Source organism: Ambystoma mexicanum, chromosome 11 (genome assembly GCF_040938575.1).
Source record: "Ambystoma mexicanum isolate Mex_15411 chromosome 11, UKY_AmexF1_1, whole genome shotgun sequence".
NCBI lineage: Eukaryota > Metazoa > Chordata > Amphibia > Caudata > Ambystomatidae > Ambystoma > Ambystoma mexicanum.
Window position 1 is genome coordinate 1378043375 of NC_090934.1, and position 23739 is coordinate 1378067113.

A 23739-nucleotide genomic window follows, 5' to 3' on the forward strand; every position below is an offset into this window, starting at 1 on the left:
TTGCATTCAAGGTACTCTGGTTGTGATGTCATAAGGCAAAGGGCACTTGTTGCAACACTCTGGATTTGGACCCCTTACAACAGGCTTGCTTTGGACCAATGCCCTGTGACATATTGCCTTTAAAAGAGGGCCACCCCTCATTTGTTGATTCATGTTTGGAACATCAAAAGGAGGATACGCTTTTTGGAACCCTGTTGGCAGTGCAGTCTATTCATAAATCCTGTGGCATAGATGTGAAGACAGAAGGCATCCAAGGCAGAGAAGAGCTAGGTCCTTTCACAATCCACAGGGAAGAGTAGAGGTGTACTGCTGGGGACAAAGCCCTACCTCTCTGCTGGCTTCACAGGAAACAGGCCCCTGTTCACTAGAGGTGAAGTAACCCCTGTAGGTGCCAGCTAAGCTCCATGGAGTGGAATTGCAGAACTGAAGTACTCCCCTTATCCTAGAGATACTGGATTGGGTCTCTCCAGCAACCCATAAGTCAAGGAACAGCTCTGGGGCCTGAATCCTGCATCAAACTGCTTCTGAGCTACTCTGACATCGCCTACCTGTCAAATGCTTCTTTATGTCATGAGCCGTTGCTGTTTGCGAACCGCACTGTATTGAACCCAGTCACCCAGTTCCCCAACCCCACACCAAATCACTGCCTCAGGAAGTGCTTCGAGGTGTGACTCAATGTGTTGAGCCCAAAGACAAGAACATAGGTTTCTGTGAAGAGGCCCTGTCCCACCTGGTCCACCCTTGGGACCGTAGCTACCTTTTTAAGCCCTCCTTCTCAATCTTTTTTTCGTCAGAGGCATTCTTGAACATTGTCATTGTGCTAGTCAAGTGCTTGAACACCCCTACACATCTACCCAGAGTGCCATTCTACAGCAGTCTGAATTTTCTCTGTTTTCTTTACAGGGGTGTTTTTGTGTTAGTGTTTTTAGTTAGTTTTTTAATCCAACAATAACATGCAATCAACTATTTCTTTTATAGGACCTTGATTGGACATTCCTTTAATTTAGAACAGTTTTACTTAAGTTGTTTGGGTTGTCATTACCTCACACCCTTCCTGAAGAGTATAGGCTGCCTTCGTCCTTCACTACCATATAAGGTGAAGGAGATGTATACCTTTTGGGCTAAGGCTGTTTCACCTTTAGGATTGGGATCTTTTAGGGGTTCCATGTCATTTCATTGCAGGAATTTCCAAAGCCTGGCATTTCAACGTGGAAATGTTCATCGATTTATTTTAGTTTTTTGGGGGGAGTTATGCAAAAGTCCACCAAAGGGAGGACTAAAGAAGACTCACACTTGGGGCACAGGGCTCCAACTCTTAGTATATGCCTGAACCACAAAAGTATGTTTGTAGCAATGTCTGAGCTAGGAGGGAGGAAGGGCTGTAGGAAAGTACAACGACCCTAGAGCATACACACATTCCAAAGAAACACTGACACCCTAGAAAGGTATATAGGAATATTAGTTTCATATATACACTAAGGCAAAGATGATAATTATTTAGAAACGTTAGTACTGTATGTTAATATAGTAGGCCCAATAGCATAACCAATGCAATAGTCACAGTAAATCACTGTTGAAATAACTTTCAGAATCGCTGTTTCAGGAAAGAATGAATGAAATTAAATCAACATAAAGCAGGTAAATACTTTTCAAAACTTGTAAAACTCCTAATACTAGTTATCTAGTTATGAGAGTTCTCAGGGTCAAATTGGAGGGCAGAACAAGCGAGGCACAAGCTGGAGAAAGTAATGTGTTGCAACTGAGGCTTCTGGTAACAAGTAAGTAAAGTTGTTTTGTTGGAAATGGGTTCAGGTAATTTGGGAACAGTCACCCTACATGCATAGTCTTTCTGCGTGGGCGAACACCCAACCACACAAATCACTACTCCAGCAACACAGGAGTAGCAGAACAAATCTAGATAAGTTCTACCTAGGCTCTCACAGTACCTTAGGAGTGAAGAGGACGATGCTGCAGGATGCCCTCCTGGTGAAGCAGCATCAGACACGGTTGCCAGATTCTTGGTCGTGGTGACAAAAGAAGGGACACTGGAAGGGATCTTGCAGCAGCAGTCGAGTGGAGGGATGCTCAGCAAAGGATTCTTCATGGCTCTGTGACTTTTGAAGCCCTTTTCAAATCACCAGTGAAGAACGGTTACTGCCTGGTCAATTGGCCTCGCTTTCGAGGGGACTTCAAGAAGTGGAACCTTGCCTCTGGAGGTCCGGAAGGAGTCAACCAAAGTTTCAATGGGATTGGATCTTTCGGAAGAAGATGCACCACACTATGGTCGCAGGTCCCAGGGTATTGGCGAAATGCAGCCGGAGAAGTTCCCAGCTCTCTCGTGGGATGGCTCAAATGGCAGGTCATCTTGAGACTGATTGGACCCACCAATCCAAGGGAGGGAGTCGTCCTCTTCGGAGCTGCCCTGTTACATGACAGATGGGGTCAGGACAGCAGCGGTCACTTGGCAGGCTCTGACGGTTGCTAGAAGTTGCTGCAGGCGTCTCTGGTCATCTTCCTAGTTAGGATTCTTTGTTCCAGTGGTTGATTTGCCTTCAGCCGCAGGAGCCATGCCTCTTATGTAGGAACCCAACCATTCAGCACACATGCACCATTCAAACTATGGGTGGTGTCTGTCCTTTTCCAGGCAGGCACAGAAGAAGACAGACCAGCTGAGTTTTGGAGTCCTCCTCTTTTTCCTGTCTACCCACACACACTGGCAAGGCGGCAGGCTTTCCCATGGAAACCCGCCGAAGACAAAATTAAAACAAAGGCCTCACCCACCCTTTACGGCAGAAGAACCAAGAAAGGACAAGCCATTTTGAATTGGTGAAAAAAGAACATTGTCACCATTTTGAGTCAATGGGGACCCTTCTGTGCATTACCACAGATTTTGGCACAGCCTGTTAGTAATAATTACGCAAAAGTTGGTAGGTTATAACCACTGCCACCAGCCATTCAGATTAGTTTGTCACTGTAACCAAAAGGTTACAGGAGCAGTGAAAAAGGGGGATACAGTGTAACCCCTCAGCACTCCACATAAGGTGGAGTGTGCTGATCTCACAATAGAAAAGATAGGAAGGATACAAAATACCCACCTGCCCTTGATAACATGTGTTCTTACAAGGAAAATGACAGAAAGGGACGCCCAAAGGGCTCCCAGCAACATGTGCTGAAAAATCCATGACAGATGCCACAAAACCTAGAGGAAAGTATGACTCTAAGAAAAAGATATACAAAGAAAATTAAAAGACTTCCATAGATACGAGTAAAAGATGAGTGAGTGTAGAAAACGGTTCCCACTCACTTGGGAGAAATGACCAAAATCTCCAATAGTCCTGCAAAAAGTGCTGGTGGACTAAAATAAATCTACCTAACAGGGATAGTAGGTGATGCAGCCACTACTCATTCCTGTACTCCTGCAGAGCAGTAGTCATTTCATCAGACTCTTCTTTGTGGGTCTTTTTGGCTCTGCTATCCGGCTGCTGACCTTTACCCAATCTTGCTACTCGCGCCTCAAATCCCTGACCCGACTCTCCCTTGTACTCTATCCCTCCCGACTCTGCCTTTAACGTTTGTTTGGGGGAGTGGGGTTCTGTCTCTCGCGTAGCTCAGCTTGCCATATCTTTTGACATGATCGCTGCGCCTGCAGTTGTGGGTTGTGATTGGCTGTGTGCTTTCCTTCTACTTTCTTCTGCCTCTTTCCCACTACTTGGGCCCCACGCTGTTCCCATTTGGACCCCTTTTCTGCTACAGCATGAGGGGCTGAAGAATTGCGGGCATGACGAGATGATTCCCTATCGTCCCTCCCAGGAACCTCTCCGTTCTGACAGTAGCTTGGTAGCCTGGATTTCCTGGGCTCCAAAGTCAACTCCCAAGTCGTGGGATGGAGCTAGAGATCTGTCCTGGGCACCATCGCTGTATTATGCCAAGTGGTTTTACAGGGTTCTTGTCCTTTGTACAGGCAGTTCCACGTGGTTCGCTTTGGATGGGACTTTAACAACTCTTCTCATCTCTGTACAGCCACAGTTGATCAACCTTGCTCCACTGCCTCTGGGAGAATCTAACATAATGGTTCTTAGTAAGCACCCATCAGGATTCCCTTTGTTCTGTTAAATTCCTTGGAGAACCGATGGAGCTGTGCTGACTTCTTCTCAGTCTAATTTGCCATCCAAAGGCATCTGCTTAGCAGCTACTACTACACACTCATGACGCGAAGATTCTGCTCTAATTCTAATTAGACCAAACTAAAAATATCTTATAGAGCGCTATTTGTTTTACGTGCTTTAGCACGTGTTCGTGTGGGATGTTTATAAACTGTTCAGTTCTAGAACGGTGTTTCATTCACTAGACTGCACTATGCATTGTCTTACCATGGTTTACCCATCATGCAAAGCTATAAGACTTTCAGTCAAAGAAAAGGCTGGTATTGCAGCTTTTTTAGGCCTTTTCCAGAATGTTCTGCCTTGAATAGGATTACAGGCAAGTAAAATACATGTCCCCTATGTCCTACGTGTTTCACAATGTCAGAGCTGACCATTTTTTTGGTTGTTTGACTTTTATTGTACATGATGAAATGTAGGAGTATTTCCTTTTAAGACACTGTTAAACAACATTTTGATGTGCTTGTTTGTCCTCCCTGCCGCTTATCCCCCACTCACCTGCCATCTGTGTTTAGGCACGATCTTGTTTGGCATTTAAACATTGCCTTGGCAGTCATGGCCTCTAGCGATATTGAACTATTTTTTAGGAGACTGTGCTTCCCATTGCAGTCCGCTACAAGATGAGTACACATATGCCCCTTTCAATAAAACGCTTTACATTTGCATGGAACTTGCCCATCGTTGCACTAAAATAATCGGACATTTTTTGCTTCCTGCCTCCTTGCCAAATCATACTGTTGATGGAAGGATCCTCTACTATCGTGACACAGTCCTTCAGGTTGTACCAGGTTTGGATACAAAACAATTAATATTCTCAGTCTTATGTGGTGGTGCTAACCGGGCCACTAAGACCTTTTTATGCTGGATCAGAGTACTGCTTTTGCCTGGGACGCTGTGCAAAGAGGGGGTTCACTCCTTTGGATGGCATTCATTCATGGCTTTCTTGTTACATTGTGCTGTATTTAATCTGCAGCCCAGCAACCTGAGCATTGCGTTATGCTTTGTTTAGCGTAGCAAAGCCAGCAGCATATTGTCAGCCTGCACCATGGTGTGTTCAGCCATGCCATATTCTCAGGCTTTGAAACTGCTTTTACAGTGTTTTCTGGGTAAAAGTGCTCTGCTAATGTAAGGACAGTCAAATGGCCTGAAATAAGAGAGGTTGTATGATGGTGCAAACAGGAACTACATTTAGGAGTGTGTGTGTATATGTATGTGGTGCATAATTAGTTCTCCTGTTTTCCGTCTTTTTATTAATATCTGTTGTGCTAATTAGTTTATATTTTTCATGACAGTGTTAACAGTACCAGCAACAGACCTGGTTGAAGAAACTGTAATTAGTGATGAGCCACCTACCAAAAGGCAATGTATTGAAATAATGGAAAATCGGGTGGAATCTTCCGAAATACAGGTACGGTGATGAAAGAACAAATAGCGTGCAAGCGCACTTGCTGTCTGAATGGAAGTATGAGTGAGTAATTAATGTTTATATTTATTTAGTAATATGATTTCACAAATGTCCTTCTTATCTTTCTTGTGAACTATTCAATACTTATTTCATACGAATATGGAAAATAGGAAGTCTAGCTATTGGTGCATGAACTCTGGGAAAGGTATATTTTTTATCACCTCAGATTTTGTTAGTGGGGATGAGATGGATAATGAGTGGGAGAGTGAGAAGAGGAAGTGAGAGAAGAGAACCAAAAGAGCAAGTTGGAGACCCGGGGAGAGAAGGAGCATGGGGAGTGGGAAAGGAAAAAGGGGAAAAATATGGGGTTAAAGAGGACGGGGGAGTTGCAAGAAGGGGAAGGAGGGAAATATGAGAGTAAGATCACGCATGGAGTGTTGGAGAGAAAACCGTCGAGGATGAAGGGAGAGTGGGAAGAAAAAGAAAATGATGGAAGGCAAGGGAAGAAATAGAGTCCGAGAAGGACATTCTGGAGAAACTGAATAAAAAGCAGGGTGAGGTGGGGCGGATCGAGAGGAGAAATGAATAGGGTAAGGCAGCAAGTGATGGAGAGGAGATAAGTAGACGTGGGACGTTTCTAATGGATACCTTCTTCCCACAGATTTCTCATCTTAAAGGTATCCTCAAGAATCACCCTCAGCCCTGGTCTCTCTTCCCTCCTGGGAGCGTTGCTGCTCTGCGTCTTTGCCAAAGAGGATTCTGATAGTGCGCTCATAGGTGCTCTGTTTGTCTCTATGTTATATGCATAATATAGCTGCCTTTTTTTTCCGATTTACCTCTTTTTCTTTTTTATGCATGCTGAGAATCTGCTTTAGGTTGGACACCAGAGTCCGGTCTCCTCCTATGGCCCGGGAAGCCAGTATCTCTTTAGGATCCTTACCAGTGCTGTTTGGTGCCTGCTGCTGGTTGTAATGTGTTTTCTGTACTCCAAAAGTCTGGCAAGCCCTTTACAAGTGCTCCCATCTCTTTAATGTCTTTTACCCTTATAGACTAGAAATGTTCTGGTCCCGGTCAGATGATTTGAGGTATAAAGAGAATAAAGATAGTGAAGGGAAAATAATCCAGCTACCGACACTGTTCTTTTTGGAGACAGTAATGCTACTCAAACTCTCCTCCATCCCCAAGTGGTGGGAGCAATTCCTGCTGAAGATGTTTCCTTTTCACTAAGGACACAGTGCCTTTACTGCCACTTGAAAAGCCCAGACCGCTGCACCTTCTAAGCCCAGTAGAGGACCTTTGTTATGCCTCCGGCCCACACAGAACAGCTCAGTGCCGACTCTCCAACTTTTACACTTTTGACATCCTGGAGCAAGGCCCAGCCAAAGAGAGTCTACTCCCTTTCATCTCTGTCTTTTTTCAGCTTGAATATGGGAAAGTCCGCTTTAACCTGGCCATGTGCCCAGCCCCATAGCGCCCCATAGCGGCTAATCTTATTTTCCTGCCTAACCTTATACCCAGGAAATCGTTGTGTTACAAGCTTTGATTGCCTGTGCAAAGACAGCTTCCTTTCTGAACCTCCTTGCAAACAGGTAGAGTAAGACGCTGGATGCCTTGGAGAGAATGTTTGCTTCAGGAAGCCTAACCCTAAGAACAGTGAAAGATTCAAGTACTTCCATCTGCTTTCGCCCACACTGCAGGGTGTTGTCTGAGATGCTGCTGCTATTTTACCCCAGAGGTGCCATGCCCCTTCTCTGAGCTAGTTATGGCAAAGGGGTAGCTTAACAATATTGTAAGCAGGTCTGGACACATCTGACTGTTATGGTCAGATTAATTAGCACATTTATAGATGAAAACCTATGGATCTGCTCCTGATGTCGTGCTCCCTTCTCGTTCCTGCCTGAACTTCCTTCTCCATTGCCCTAGGTGGGCAACATTGGGGTTCTCTTTTATAGCGACCTCAGACTACAACAAGTCATCACTACCACTCCCGCTCATATTCACCTTTTCATCATTCAGAAATGTCATCAATTTCTTACTCACCACTCTACGAAAACTATAATCTAAACCTTTGTGCTCACTAAACTATAGTACTGCTTGTGCCTGCACCTTGACCTTCTATTTCAACTTTCCAACAGTTACAACATTACTCCCCAATATTCCACCACCCGAACCCTGCCCCCCTCTTTAGGTTCCACACATCAATAGTTTTATAATCAAAAAGTCTGAGGCAACCCAAGACCCAACAAAACGGATGTCTAATAAACACAATCCTCAGAGAGAGGGCCTCTTTACACCCGGTGACCTTCATATAAAAAAGCAAGTACAATTTCAAGGCTTCACAGTTCATACTTGGTTAACATATCACATAAGCAACAACTACCCCCCAGATCGCTCCCCCCACCCCCTCCATTGTGGCACGCAGCAAATTCAGCATGTTTTGGGCCGGTCCAAACGCATGGCGGATATATCCTACAAAATGGCAATAAAAGATGGTTCACCTACAAAAACAGATCTCCAAGACCAGACCGCGTCCGGGGGGGGGGGGACCCACTTCGTTGCAACTCCACCCTCCTCCCCAGTGTTCCAAAAGACAAGGCTGCTGCGGTTGAGCTCCGGGCTCACCAGAGCCGGGCCTCACAGCTAGACAGTAAGGGATATGAGGGCCCCTATGATGTGGTGCTCGGCACCCCGCCATCCTTATTCAGAAGATATGATGCATACGCATCCCAAATTTGAACGTCATTTCTACCCTTCCCAGATATTACACCCCACCGCCGCTCCAAGTCATTACAGTACATAATTTCTTGAGACCATTGATCTATCGTCGGAGCGGTGCCCTTACCCCACCCCATAGCTACCCTACACTTGGCAAGGATCAACAAGAGGCTTATTAACTTCCAAAACCCTTTCGGTATCTGGGCAGTGTAACCCAACAGCCCCATCACCGGATCTGGAGCACATCGCTGACCCATAACCTGCTCTAACACATCGAACACCCCTCTCCGAAATTGAGCCAGCGATGGGCAATCCCATGCCACATGGACAAAGTCTGCAGGCTCATTCCCACATCTAATACAGGCCGCAGATCTGTGGGGAAAATATCGATGCAGCTGCGCCGGAGAGTAATAATATTGGTGTAAATATTTAAAGTGAACAAGCTTAAAATTAGTGTTGATAGCCCCTTTTCTTGTGCCTTCACAACAATACGACCAAACATCTTCCGATATATCCCTGCCCAGCAGACTTTCCCATGCATCCTTCGTTACCACCACGGACTGCATCCTAGCTCCCAACACATTCACGTATAGCCCCGAAAGCAGCCGCCGATCCAAGTCACCCCTGATTACCCTATCTAGTAGCTCGGTCACTCGAGGCTGCTCTGGGAAACTCGGGAAGAGCTGCTGCAGCGATACCCGCAGCCTATAGTACAGAAATATGTCCAACGCAGACAGGGCCCCCTACCCCTCAAGAGCTCAACAGTGACAAACCTACCATCCAGGAGCAAATCCGCAAACTTGGTAAGTCCCAACCGCTTCGTCAGAGCGACATAGCCTGCTTCACTAGTCACAGGTACCTCCGGAATGTATATAATCGGAAGCTCCGGCGAGTAAAGTATCCCCCCTTTCGGGACATGCTCTAGCCAATACCATGCCCTACATGTTAGTTCCACCAAATTCTGAATCGCCCCAGAGTGAGCCTGAGTAGTCAGAATAACTGATCTCAGCAAAGCCGGGGAAGAAATCAACCTCTCTATCTCAACATGTTTGTGTTCAGCTGCCAACCCGTACCAATATCTTAAATAGCTAGCCTGGGCCACATAAAAATACAACTCAAAATCAGGCAGGGCCAAGCCTCCCTTCTGGACAGGTGCTATCAACTTATCCCACGCTACCCGCGCCTGTTTCCCAGCCCAAAGGAATCGGGTCACCGCCGACTTAAGGTCTTGAAAAAGCTTCTTAGGTATCCAAATGGGTACATTGAGAAACACATAGAGAAATCGAGGTAAAATGGACATCTTAACCACCGAGATCCTACCAAACAGGTCAAGCGGGAGCGAGGCCCACCTATGCATTGCTGCCTTAGCCTGATGTAAAGCCTCCACATAGTTACTACGATAAACCTCCCCCTCCGATCTCGCCAGAATAACACCCAAGTACCGAGTTTTAAGCACATCCCATTGAAACCCCAATCCGTCATGAAAGCAAAGCAGGCCCATCCGTCAGTGGAAATATTGCAGATTTGCTCGGATTCACCCTTAACCCCGAGAGCTCCCCCAATTGATGAATATCTAACATGACCGGATCTAAGTTAATATCCGGATGGCGCAAGAACAGGACCATATCGTCTGCATACAACGACACCACCACTTTGTGTGTGTGCAGCTGAATCCCTCTATGAACATGGAACTCCCTCACTCTCTCAGCCCAAGGCTCAATCGCCAAAGCGAACAGTAAGGGGGACAAAGGACACCCCTGACGTGTTCCCTGCTCAAGCGGAATCATTGAAGTCAACTGTCCATTGACCCGCACCCTAGCGACCGGTTGCGCATATAGTAATGACACCAAAGCTAGAAAGGACTCCCCCAGACCCATCCGTCTCAAAACAGTGAATAAAAATGGCCATTCAACAGAATCAAAAGCCTTGGTGGCGTCCAATAAAACTGCAGGCGCTGGGTACTCACTCGGCAAGGCAGCCATCAGCCAAAACATCCGCCGTAAGACAAACAACGTCGACCGGCCCGGAATAAAACCCGCCTGATCCGCACAGACTAATGTAGACATCAGTGGGGACAAACGAGACGCTAAGAGCTTGGCCAAGATCTTATTATCCAAGTTGATCAAATAGATCGGGCGGTAAGAAGAGCACTCCCCCTTTGGTTTACCTAGTTTCAATAGCACCACCACCAGAGCCTCCCTGAGAGAATCCGGCACCGGCCTGCCAGGACCGCTTCCTGATATACCCGCAGAATATAAGGCACTAACTTGTCCGCGAAACACTTCTAGAACTCCGAAGTAAACCCGTCTGGACCCGGAGACCTCCCACTAGGCAATGACTTTATGGCCTCCAACACCTCATTCAACTACACTGGCCTATCCAGCCATTCTCTCTGCTCACCCGAGCACCAAAACAATCCCACCTGGTCGAGGTACGCATCAATCTCCGCCTGCGAGACGGAGAGCTGGGTGGCATACAGACGAGCGTAAAACGCGTGGAACTCTTGAAGAATCGCCTCGTCATCAAAATGCATCGTCCCCTCCTCATCCTTAATTGCAGATACCCTGCCTTCCGAAAGTATCCAAGCGTGTGGCCCTAGCTATCAGCCTACCCGGAGCCTGACCCTCACCATATCTCCGAGGAGCAGATCTACCCCACAAGTATTTGACATCCCGTTGGGCTAACTCACAGAATGTATGGAGGTGTGCCATTATCTCGCCCCGCTGAACCCCGGGAGGAACAGGAGCAGCCCTCTGCAGGGTCCGAATCTTCTCTTCCTCTCTCTCCAAGTCCCTACGTATCACCTTCAGTATACCAGCCTCTTTAGCAATGCATACCCCCGTATCACACATTTAAACCCCTCCCACAGGGTTCCGACCGATGAGACCGAGCCTTCATTCACCTCGAAATATTCATCTATAGCTTTCCCCAACTCCTCCCTGAAAACCACATCTGTAAGCTCATCGCTCTTAAACCGCCATGGTGGCCTACCCTCCGCCCGCCCCCTCAGCCGAACCTCTAAAACAACCGGGGCGTGATCCGAGAGAGTGCGAGCCAGGATCCCTACATCAGCAACCTGTCCCAAAAGAGTTTCGGACACCAGGAAGTAATCCAGGCGTGCCGCAGAGTTGTGTAGTGAAGCACCTCCGGATTTCTTACCCTCCAGGCATCTGCCAGTAGCCACACCTCTTGCACGCCTCTGATTTTAGCAGAGCACCTGCTATTCAAGAGCGGGGATTTCCCCGTCCGATCCCGAGCAGGGTGCAGTACCGCGTTAAAATCCCCCACCCACAATACCTCCCCCAAAGGTATATCCGCCAAGTGTCGTTCAACCCATTCCAGTGAGTCAGATGCTTCTTTATTGGGACCTTAGTAACAAACCAACGTAACAAACCTCCCTTGGATAATCCCCTGGACTATAACTGCCCTGCCCTCCTGATCTCTCAGCAACCTAGTCAACTGAAAGCCCATCGATCTATGTACCAGCACACACACACCTCTGGAGAGGGAAGAGTATGAAGAAAAATATCTATGGCACCCCCATCATTTGCCAAACCTAGCTTCTGACTCCGCCGACAGGTGGGTCTCCTGGAGAAAGGCAACTCCCACCTGGTGACGCCGCAGATATTGCAACACTTTCCGACACTAAGCCCCCGCACATTCTAAGTTAAAAACTTAAGTGTCACCAATAAACAACATCATAAACCCCACCATGAATAAGGCACCCGACCTACCGAAGAAGTATACACTACGTGCCACCGGACCCCCCTCCCCTACCGACAACCCCCCAACTTGTCGGTGCCTACCCAACTCCCATCCCTCCCCATACCCCCCCCAACACTACCCCCCACTTATGCCGGACACCCCAACTCTCCGGCAATCCAACAACCCACAACTTAACAGCCGCCAGCTTTCGCACTGGGGGAAGCCTCCAGCCCAACCACCCAGCACCCTGTTATAGGTCTCCCAACTTCAACCTTGAAGAAGAGAGAGAAAAAAAAGAAGAAAAAAGGTTCCGAAGATATAGCCAGCGTCAGGAATGTAAAACCAGCCATACTCTCACCCCTGCAATAGACCTGAGTTTTGCCACAGCATGTCGAAGAAGGAAGCTGCTTCACCAGGGGTGTGGAAAAAGAGGGATTTGCCCTTATGCTCCACTCGGAGCCGAGCCAGGTATAACATGGCATATTTCATATTTCTGTTCTTTAACCGTTTCTTCACATCCAAAAAAGTCTTCCGGGCGGCTTGCACCTTGTCCGAAAAGTCAGTAAAAAATTGGGTAACGTCTCCCTTGTAAGTGACAGTACCCTTTTCCCTCGCCTTCCGAAGCACAGCATCCCTGTCGCGAAAGTTCAATAGACGAGCTATCAACGGCCTAGCAGGGGCTCCCGGAATTGGCCTTTTCCCACTGGGAATTCTGTGAGCACATTCCACCGCGCATATTGGGGAAAACCCCTCCGGGCCCAGGGCCTCCCTCAAGAGGCCTTCCACCAAACTCTCCATGTCCCGCTGGTCAAACGATTCGGCCAAGCCCACAATCCTAACATTGTGCCTTTGTGTGCACGATTCGAATTCCTCCTCCTTCTCTCTGATCTCCTTCAAAGCTTTCTGCACCCCTGCCATTGCTCCCGACATTGAGCTCGCAATGTCCTCAACACCGGAGATCCGGCCTTCAGCCTTGTCCAGCTGCTCCCCATGCTTGTCTAGACGGACCTGCATGTGGTCCACCTTACAGGTCAGCGTATCCAGCTTCCCATCGAGGGACTGTATCCCAGACTGCAATTGCGCCAACATGGCCTTAATATCCTGAAACGCAGATGATGGATCCATACCAGGGGTTGGGGTGCACTGCTCCGATAGGTCTGCCTCTGCCCCGATGGTTTTAGCCTGGGAGGACACCTCAAAATGCAGTTTGGCCTGCTGTTTACCGCCCTTGCCCGCCTTTGACATATTGCGTGAATAGAGTGGGGAGGGGGGAGAAGATCAAATGCAACAAACCGGATTGCCAGCACAAGAGTCCTCCTACAGCATCGGCCCCCCTCAGCACCCCTAAAGACCTGTACAGCTCACTCCATGCCAACAGTCAGAGCCCCGCAGGACCACAAGGAAGAGGGGGACAGGTGTGGGTCTCACGAACCCCCAGTCGCGGAGGTACAAAAAAAAACAGCCGATGACAGCAGGTAGAAAAAGCTTTCCAGGGCTACAAAAATCAGTGGGCTCACAATCCACCGCTCACATGCTCCTCTGAATCCAACAGATTGCCCACGTGTCCATAGCACCAGTAATCCCTGGAGGGACTACAGAACATTGTCGGTCCCAAAGCCCTTAACTAGGGGTACATCCGAGGCAGCTTAAATGATCCAGGAGCACAGTGACCAGCAGCGCCCCTCCTCTCCCGTCCGCAGCCTCCAGGGAGCCGTGGAGAGGGTAGGGGGGTTGGCGGGAGGGGGGGAGACCGCCTTCACCAGCCGGGGGCGCAGCACCGCACCACCCCTCACCACAGAAGTCTCCACTCACGGGCCGGTCCAGCCCCGAGCCGGCACAGCTAGATGAGGGCCCCGCTGCACAACAACTCCACCACGTCAGTGGTCTGGCTCTTCAGTACCCCACTGACTATAGCTGCTAAACACCATCCCGTTTTCACTGTTCCCCCTCTCTGCACTCAATCTCACTCTTACCATGCACTGCCTGTGCCTCCATGCTTCTGCCCTTTCTCCTTACTCTTCCCCGCACAATTGGAACCGGAGGCCAAACTATGGATTTCTTCAAGGCTTGCCTTAAAGGTCACCTAGTTGCCAAAGGGGGAGCTCCCCTATCCTCCCTACCTAACCCTATCACACCTTCCAGTGCTGCTTAATTATGTATGTTTTATTATCTTTGTACAGTGCTCTGTGAGGTTGCAGCAATTGCCTCCCTAGGTTCCTATTGCCTGTTGTTGTTTTGTCCCTGGTTTGTATCCCACTTGGTTCACACCCCCTTGAAATGGTTTACCAGTTGTTCTCATATTTATAATACTGCACACACACCCTTCCAGGAAACATCCTCCCCTTATTGGTAAATGTGTTACTATATGCAATTTTCATTTCTGATAGAAATGAACATTCCTTTTCTTCTAACAAACAGAAATGCAAATCCGCTCTCGCAAATCTTTTAAAATCTGACTAGACCGGCAGGTCAAATAACAGTTTACATACTCTTCCTGTGGCGGATCAGAAGGATGTCGCAGAGACTTGAGGACATTTCCAAGATGTATGTATTAAAGAATGAGGCCCATCTTTCCCTATGACTAAGGAGGGTTCCCTACCTATATTACTAACTAAGGTGCTAGTCCAACGTCCGTGAATGCCTAAAAGGAATAAGTCTGCTGTCCAAAACTAGCCCTAACTGGCCCTATCACTATTCTAAACAAACTAAGGTCAAGAGAATGACTCCTTTCTCCTGATGATTGCTTCTTGCAGTTGTCATCTTGCTTTTTCTTGTTAATATACAATTTCTAAATTCTCTCTCATTACTTTCTTTTTCAATTCACATAGTTCTCGCAAGATAGTGTTGGCTTTTCTCTCGCCGTTAGAGATGTTTTTCTTTAACCTTTGTTGAACCTTTGGATCCGGGTTAATGGGCTTTGTGTAACCTTTGAAATGATATTTCCCTATGTGGGTCTTTCTTTCGGAAGAATTATATTTCGGAGTCTTTCAGTCTGCTCTAGTTTTCAAATTATTTATCTTGGGGGGGGGGGGGGGGGTTCTCTGTCTTTCAGTTCACAATGTTTTCTCTGTGTTATATTGCACTCTATCCTTTTTGAATATTGGGAAAGTTTCCCCTCTTCCCAAGCACTTTTGGTTTCCCTCTCAGAGTCTTCTGTGATTCTCTTACTCACGGTAATACAGTTCAAGTTAATTAGCTTTTGTTTCCAGTGTTCGTCGCTTGTACCGGGACGCTTATCTCTGAATACATAACAAGTCCCGTTCTCCTTGTTACCTTCACTCCTCCTGGGGCAGTATTCGCTTGAGACCTTCTCTTTTGTTCCTCCGCATGGTCAGTTTGGGTTTGCCCCCTTCCTGTTTATGTGATCCTCTTTCTCTTTCACAGGGTCTCCCTACCTCCAAGGGTACTGGACTATTTGCTGCAGTTTGTGCGTGGTGGTGTCGGCGTAGTTGGATGGGTAGACTACCCACCACAAACTCCTCGTGGGCACGCCACCACTGAGGTTCGGGTTCCCGTGGCCCCTGTTTCTCCCTTCTCTCACACTCTGGGCTTCCAGCATCTCCTGCTGCCATTCAGAGCCAGCCTGCTTGTCGCAGGGTCTATGTCTCTTTCACTCTGCCTCCTTCAGGTGTTACGTATCAGGGGGCCTCCCCTGCCTGCGTATGCGTTCCTCTCGCTCGTGTTTGGGTCCGGAACACCGTTGGGACTCTTGTTTTTACTGTGACTCCCTTTCAGTCCGGGCACTTCAACGTCGGATGGAGTGGCGGGAGGAGGTGTTCTGACGAACTCCTTCTCATTTTCAGGCGTTCATCGACGAGAAGAAGAAACGCCCGGTAAGTTCTTTACTTTTCAGAGCACCCCGACCGGGGGATACCTTCCCAGGTCCTCTCGGCCGGGAGGGGCGTTGATCGCTCTGTTACCGGGGTTCACCCTGAGGTGCCTGTCGGGCCTAATAATTCTACCAGAGTTTTCTCCGAGGGTCTCCGTAAGGGGCCTGTGTACACCAGAGTACGCTCCGAGGCCCCTCCTGTGGGGGCTGTTTGTAGGCCCAGTTCTACTGAGTCGTGGGGTACCGGAGCTTGCTCTGAGGCCTCTCTTTCGGCTTCCCTCAAAAACAAAACCGGGGTGCGCCCAGAGGCCTTGGCTGGGCTTGTGGTTACCGAATGGATGTTCGAGGCCCGTGCCGATAAGGCTTTTACCGGGACTAGGTCCGAGGTCCCTCGTACAGAGGCTAAGGCTACCAACAGTTCTGAGGGGCCGGGCAAGGCCCTGTCGGTGAAAGTGGTTGCTCACCGTTCCCGCTCTTGTGGTGACACCAGATCTGTTGAGGGGGCAAAGAAGAAAGGTTCTTCTTTTACCGGCAGTGCCGAGGCCCTTCCTTTGAATGCTCAGTTGGCAGTTGGTATGTCACAGAAACATTCCAGGCCTCATAGTACCGGCTCTGCCGAGGTTCCTTACATTAAGGCTAAAATTAAGACCCCTGACCCATCGACAGGGACCCCTGCCTCACTTCCTCACGTGCCGCAGTTCCCCTCAGATGAGGACAAAATGGCGGCCGTTCCCGCCATGACCACGGCGGCTATTTTAGGTACTACCCCTACAACTACGCCATCGGCCCCTGGTGTAGGGTTCGGTCCTTTGGGTGAACCTAAGGTCCCTTGTGCGCATCCTTACCGGCCGGTTTATGATTGGAACGCCCGGATGCCCCTTCCGCACAATGCTTCATTGCCCGCGGGGGCGGCCCCCTTGATTTATGTGGATACGTCGGTGGTGGGGCCGGTGTGGCACCCTTCTCCGTTACGTCCCTGGATTTGTCCACCTCATGAGAGGCCTCCTCAGGTTCCGAAACAATCTCCTGAGGACGCCTTTTTCGATAAATTTCAAGCACTTATGCGCACCGACCCCATGAGGGAATATTTCAAAGGGCTTTTCAAGGAGATATGTCCACCTGCGCCTCCGGCTACACCTGTTCCTCCGGTGGTTCCGCCGGTGCTTCCCTTGCCTGTGGTGCCTCCCCCTGCTCTTCCGCCTTTGCCACCATTGTTCCCAGTGGACAAGGCAGTGCCTGTCACGGCTCAGCAGGATACTGACCTGTCAGATGATCCTCAAGGCGATCAGGACAACGAGGACCTTCCCTGCTCTATCAGAGCTTTCCATGACAGGGTGCTGGACATGATGAGTTTCTTAGATGTTCTGGTGCCCGAGGCACCCGCTCCGCAGGAGGGCGTGCTTTCTGGGGCGTTCACCTTGTCTCCCTTGGAGCGTACTGGCCTGTTCCTGCAGAATGATGTTCTGGCCGAGGTCCGAAGAGTTTGGGAAAAGCCACACTCGGGACTTTTTGTCAATAAAAAGATTGACGCGAGGTACAGGTGGGTTCTTCTGAAGAAATGGCCTTGTCTTGTCTGCCTCCCTCCTCCACAGTGATGGCTGCGGCTACGTTGCAATCCAGACCTGCAGCATCCTCTTCTGCGACGGCTACTCAGGTCTTGGGAAAGGAGGACAAGCTCCTGGACTCCCCAGGGAGGAAAATCTTTGCCAATTCGGCCTTGCAGCTCATTCAGGCCAATGCAGAATTTATTTTGGCGGGAGCTAACATGCGGATGTGGAAAGGTCTGTCGGAGTTTGAGGAGCACATTCCGGTCGAGAAGTTGGAAGATTTCAGAGGTGGCCTTTCCGATGCCAGGGCTTGGCCCAGGATCTCCTGGAGGCTGTGGCTCATCACGTAGACACCTCGGCTCGGGGCCTGATGCTTGGGGTTGATACCTCGCGGCAAGCGTGGCTGCATGCCACTAGGTTTTCGAAGGAAGTGCAAGACAAGGTACTGGACCTTCCATTCGATGGTAAGGAGCTTTTTCACTCTTCTACTGATGTAGAGCTCACCAAAACCAAGGATAGCACTCAGACGGCTAAATCATTGTCTGTTCTGGTTAAAGCTCCTTTCAAATCCCAGAGACCGTTGTCGCAAAGTCGACCTTCCTCTGGTTTTAGGGGCTTCCTCGACCGCAAATCTCGCACAGTGGATACTCCTGCGGGGAATAACCGCTGTAGACAACAGCGTACGCGGTTTTTCTCCCGATCCTCAGCCTCCTCATCAGGTTCAGGTGGCACCGCCACCGATAAGCCTGCCAAATGAGGGTTTTCCGTGCTTGCACGAGACCCCGGTAGGAGGACACATTGCGTCTCATTGGGAGGCGTGGCAGACCATCACAGAAGACAGATGGGTCTTGTCAGTTGCTCGAGCTGGCTTCCGCTTGCCTTTACCCCCTACCCCACCCCTCAACCCTCCTTTTCAGCTGTCGGGCTCACCCTCCCTCAAGGCCGAGGTTCAGAAGCTTCTGCACCTCAGAGCTGTGGAACCTGTTCCACCTTGGGGAGCGAGGGGAGGGCTTTTACTCCCAGCTCTTTACTGTGCCCAAACCCAACCAGGCTGGCCTGCGCACCATCCTAGACCTTTCCTAGTTCTATCTTTTCCTACCCCAAGAGAAGTTCAAGATGATCACGCCGGGCCAGATTCGCTCCTCTTTGCAGATGGGCGATTGGCTCAGCGTGGTGGATCTTCAGGATGCGTACATGCATATCCTGATTTAGAATCCACACAGGAGATACTTCTGCTTCTCTTTGGGAGAGGAGCACTTCCAGTTTCGGGTGCTTCCTTTTGGCCTCAGCTCGGCGCCGCGTGTCTTCACGAAGATGATGTCAGTGATTGCGCCCTATCTTCGTCTCCAGGGTATCCATGTGTATCCCTATTTGGACGACTGGCTCTTACGCAGCCCTTGTCCTTTGGCAGCAGCGGACAACCTCCAGTCTCTCCTTCAGCTCCTGTTCCATCTTGGGCTGTCGGTGAACTGGCGGAAATCCTCCATGACAGTCTCACAGGACCTGACTTTCCTGGGTTTTCGTTGGAACACGATCGACTGCTGAGTGTATCTGACCAGGGACAGAATGGCGGATCTGTTGGCCACGTGTCAGATGTTTGCGCAGTCGGAGAGCATGTCGGCCTGGTGTTTCCAGAGGCTTCTGGGCCTCATGGCCTCGTGTGTACTGGCTCTTCCTCTTGCTCGTCTCAAAATGAGACGGACCCAGATGGCTCTTCAGAGTTCCTGGCGTCAGGCTGTGGACCCGGATTCCAAGCAGATAATGATTCCGGATTCCATGAGAGTGGACCTGGACTGGTGCTCATCTCTCAGCAACCTGTCAGTGGGCGCGGGGTTTCAGGACCCAGCCCCCATGGTGACGATCACGACGGACTCCTCCCTTTTGGGGTGGGGTGCGACGTTAGATCTTTTTCAGGGCTCGGACCTCTGGTCGCCTCAGGACAAGCTCCTGCACATAAATCATTTGGAGCTTCTGGCGATCTTTCTGGCACTCAAGGCATTCAGACTGCTCATTGTCAACAAGGTGGTCCGCATAGGAACGGACAATGCGGTATCAATGTATTACATAAACAAGCAAGGGGGAACGAAGTCTCCCCCTCTCGTGGACCTGTCCATCCAGATTGGGGAGTGGGCCGTGCTTCATGGGGTCTGGCTACTTGCAGTGCACATCCCGGGCCAGCTGAATGTCACTTCCACTTCAAGAAGTTTTACACTAATCTGACTCAATTTCTGTAATTCATTGCGTCAGTCCTAGACATTTGAACAGTTCTGGAGGAGCGCGTTTCCAACATTTACTAAATTGTCCAGTAGTTCGAAACAAACTCCAAGGTGCTGCCTTCAGCATTTCTCAGTCTCCAGCACCAGGCAAATGCAGGAGGCGATGAGACCCAGAAGGCAGTTTGCACATTAGATCCCTTCAGTAGTTGCTGCGTTGCCAAAGCTATCAATTTGAGTGCAAAAAGGCAAGCCTCTTGCAGGTCTCGAACAAAGTTTCACTTGACCACCTTTAGTGAGCCCTCAAGCGACAGTGGTCAGAGACTCCTTTCTGAAAAGTTGTATTTCTCACTTGGGCGAGCGTACAGTGAGTGGGCACTGGACTCAGACAGACTCTAAAGAACACACAATTCTTCTGGAACTGTGTGCTATCAGGTTGGCTCTCATGGCCTTACTTAAGTGTGGGGCAACTTTGTGCAATTCCTCACAGACTGCACTGTAGCCATGGACTACCTCAAGAGGTTGGTGTGAGGTTGTTGCCTCTCTGAAGCATATTGATATTTTATTTCTATCGTGCTCGTACACAAGTGTTTCAGAGCGCGACAAGGCAAGGGAGGGGAACTGGGGAGAATAAAACAGCGATCTTACTAGGCCCAGTGACATTGAGAATGCGCAAGTGTATGGGAGAGGGGGAGGGGAATAGTGCATGGAAGGGGGGAAAAGTAGAAAGTGCGAAGCAGAGGAGAAAAAGATAAATAATAATAAATAAATAATAAAGGCAACAAACTGACCATGTGTCTATGATCCTGAGCTGTACAGAACAGACACCCTTTTTGCAGCTTATCTAGCCAGGGTGGAGAAGTTTGTGTCAGACTTGGTGGACAACTATACCCTTTGTGTGCCTGGTAAGCCTTAATCTTCCAGGCTATAATCAGCATATACAGAAAATGGGGATCAAGGCCTCCATGTCACACATTTTACACCCAATCATTTCTCATCACTCGATATTTTTATCAAGAAAATATAATTGTATTAATTTATCAAAAGTTAAAACGTGCTGTAATTTAATTGTTTTTTTATAACTCGCCTAATACCGTACCAGAGTTCGGTTTCTAAGCGCGGATACGGGATTCAAACATATGTTGCTCTACGTGGTCTTGCTTCCAAGACCAGCGTGTTGCCCCTGCGCTATCCTCCCTGTACATATTTCCACAGACAATACATGAACAATTAGATATATTGCATAGCTACAAGTCTACTATGTTAAGTAGGCACAAAGAACATCCGTATTCAACATACCACCCAAACAAACATAGATCCGACATGTATTTGTAAGTGCAAAGGAGCCCCTGGCACATCAGGGGACTCTACAATTCTTGCTAGTCCTTTTATCCTATGACCTGCCCCTTGTTTGCAGTGTTGCGATTGCTTCTTAAAGTGGTTGACTGTACTGCTTGACCATGCTTCTTGAATGCCGCCATCTCCCAGCCTCTTAGAATTCACAATTAGCTGGTATAGGGGACGGAGGTGACCACTCAATCTGCAAATGCGGACAGATGCTGGAGCCAAGCCATTCCCAGAATAAATTGGTCCTGAAGAAGATGACCTCATTAGCCATGCTCATCGAAACCGGTCGACCCTACAGATCATGAGACCCATCATGATCATGACGATTTTCTCTAAATCAAGCTACGATCCGTTAAAAAAAATGAATATACTTACCCTTAGTGGGTACTGATTTTAGGTTCTCAGCATATTTTGGGATATATTTCTATCTAGGAGCGACAATTGATGTTCTGAGAGCCTGCTACCCTGTTGGTGAATAAATACTAAAGGAAATTCTCCATGGCAGCACGCCTCTTACGAACGCAGACGAGACATGATCCAATCAGAAGATCTGTCTCGATATACTCTCACTCCTCTGGATTCTTTTTTTTAATCCTCTTTATTTAACTTTTAAAGAATAACAAAATAACAACAAAGTCATATTTCAGGATAATACATCATTACAATGCAATTAGAACAATGAATAGGTAATCCGCATGGAACGTATAATAAAAACAAAAACAGATTGCATAAACAATATGAAAAATATCCACAGGATCTTAGAATGTCAAACAGAACTTTGATACAATATTGTCAAAGGTACCAATAATGCACAGACCAACGCAAGACACAGAACACAACACTAACCCCCTCCGATCCCCTGCACCCACTCTTAAAGAATTAAAACATAAGCAACCTAACTCCGGTCAAATATTAAACATAAAATTCATTTGAAACACTCCATTGTTCATTATAAGCCTCTATGCAATTTACCAAATTTGATCTTCTCAAAACGCGAAAGGAACTGCACATATACTAGCCATTCTTCAACGCATGGCTTTTTCCTTGTTTTTCAGACGCGCAAAATTAGTAAAGTGGCCACCAGAAGAACTTTGGTGACCTAACACAACACCACACAATTTAAGTGTCGAACACAATTTGGGGATTTCAAAAGTACAGCCGAAGGTGTTCTTGGAAAAGCAATATTCCACACCATGTCAACCCTATCTAGGACCTCATTCCAAAAAACATTCTCCTTTGTATAATTCCATAACATATGTATCATGGTGCCCTTTTCCTTCAAACAACCCCAACATTTATCACTCAGGCCAAATCTATACATTCTGTCTGGAGTCCAATAAAGACGTCCTAAAATTCTCTGTTGGATGTAGCGTAGATTCAGGTCCACTTTCGCTTTTATCGGGACTCTCAACATGTTTTCCCATTCTTTCAAAGATAAATCTACTCCTAACTCATTAGACCATGCAAGTCTCAAATTATCCCAGGAACTAACGGAATTATTCTCCATCGGAAAGAGTTTTAAAAAATGTGAAACTTTATGGGGAGCGGCCATAATAAAATCACGCCTCTCTGGTCTTTGTATCAGAGGAGTGGTCATCATATTGCGTCTTTCAATTAAGTGCTTTTAAAAATTTATACCTTCTTTGTTCCCGTTTTTGTAGGCCAAACTTCCTTTGTACGTACTCAAAAGTTTGCATCCCCCCCATCATCATCACACCAAATATCTTCCAGCACTAGAATGCCTCTTTTGATCCAACTCCTCCAATGCAACATCCTATTATCAATTTGTAAGCCTGGATTCTGCCAGATGGAGGCCACCGCGTACATAAACAATCCCTGTCCACCACGCAATATATCAATGAAGTGACAGCTTCCTTAGTGGTTCGTATCGTTTGTAAATTCACAACTTGATTGGGTACCCTACCAAAAGAATAGAGACTTTTAAGGAGAAATGTCTCATTTTGTATTTTTCAATCTGAGCCCAAAGTGGAATCCCCTACTCATTTGTAGAAAAAAAATAGCCGATTTTCTTTTTTTGCCAAAAAACCTTTATAGTAATTGTCAAGAACAGCATAACCGAACCGTCCATCCTGAACACTTAGAATCATAATATACCTTAGTATCTTAGGCCTTTTCCCAATACCCCACAAAAAATCTTGAAAAACTTTATACACTCTGCCCAAAACCGTTTTGGTGAATCTTAATGGAAGTGACTGTATGATGTATAAGACTTTAGTCAAGAGAACCATTTTGATGGCATTAATCTTAGCCCAAACAGATAACGAGAGCCTTCTCCATTTACGGATATCCCGCCAAAGAGTATCTGTGACTTTATCCACATTAAACCTAGCCATGCCTCTTAAGTCCCTAGTGAGATATACCCCTAAATATTTCACACATTTGTTCTCCCATTTGCAGTTCCAGTCCATCAACTGGTTACGCACAGGGGTATTCCGAACTGGAAATACCACTGCTTTCTCCCAGTTTATTTTGGAACCTGAAAGTCTGCCGACCTCCTCAATTGTATATTTCAAAATCCCCCCCTAACCCCCCCCAGGGTTGCCAAGGACAGTCGTAACATCATCTGCAGAAGCTAGCATTTCAATTTCGATCCCCCCCACTCTAAACCCCGAAAGTCACAGAGCATGCCGAATATAAATGAAAAAAGGCTCCAGAGCTAGATTGAAAAGATAAGGTGACAAAGGACGTGTGCCCTTAAAAAGTTTAAAAGAAGCTGACAGGACTCGGTTTACTCAGACTCTGATATCTGACTGCAGTGCTCCAACTGCATTAATGAATAAAGGGCCAAAGCCCTTCC

At 47.9% G+C, this 23739-nt stretch overlaps 1 protein-coding gene across 6 annotated transcripts in view; it reads left to right on the forward strand.

The window, feature by feature from the left end:
• The window catches only part of GABPB1 (GA binding protein transcription factor subunit beta 1), an 841719-nt gene that overhangs the window by 723384 nt on the left and 94596 nt on the right, over positions 1–23739 (forward strand). For all 6 annotated transcript variants that reach the window (XM_069624968.1, XM_069624969.1, XM_069624970.1 and 3 more), the window contains one exon: positions 5453–5568. In XM_069624968.1, coding sequence (XP_069481069.1) covers positions 5453–5568 — 116 coding nt within the window. The remainder of the gene's footprint in view (positions 1–5452; positions 5569–23739) is intronic.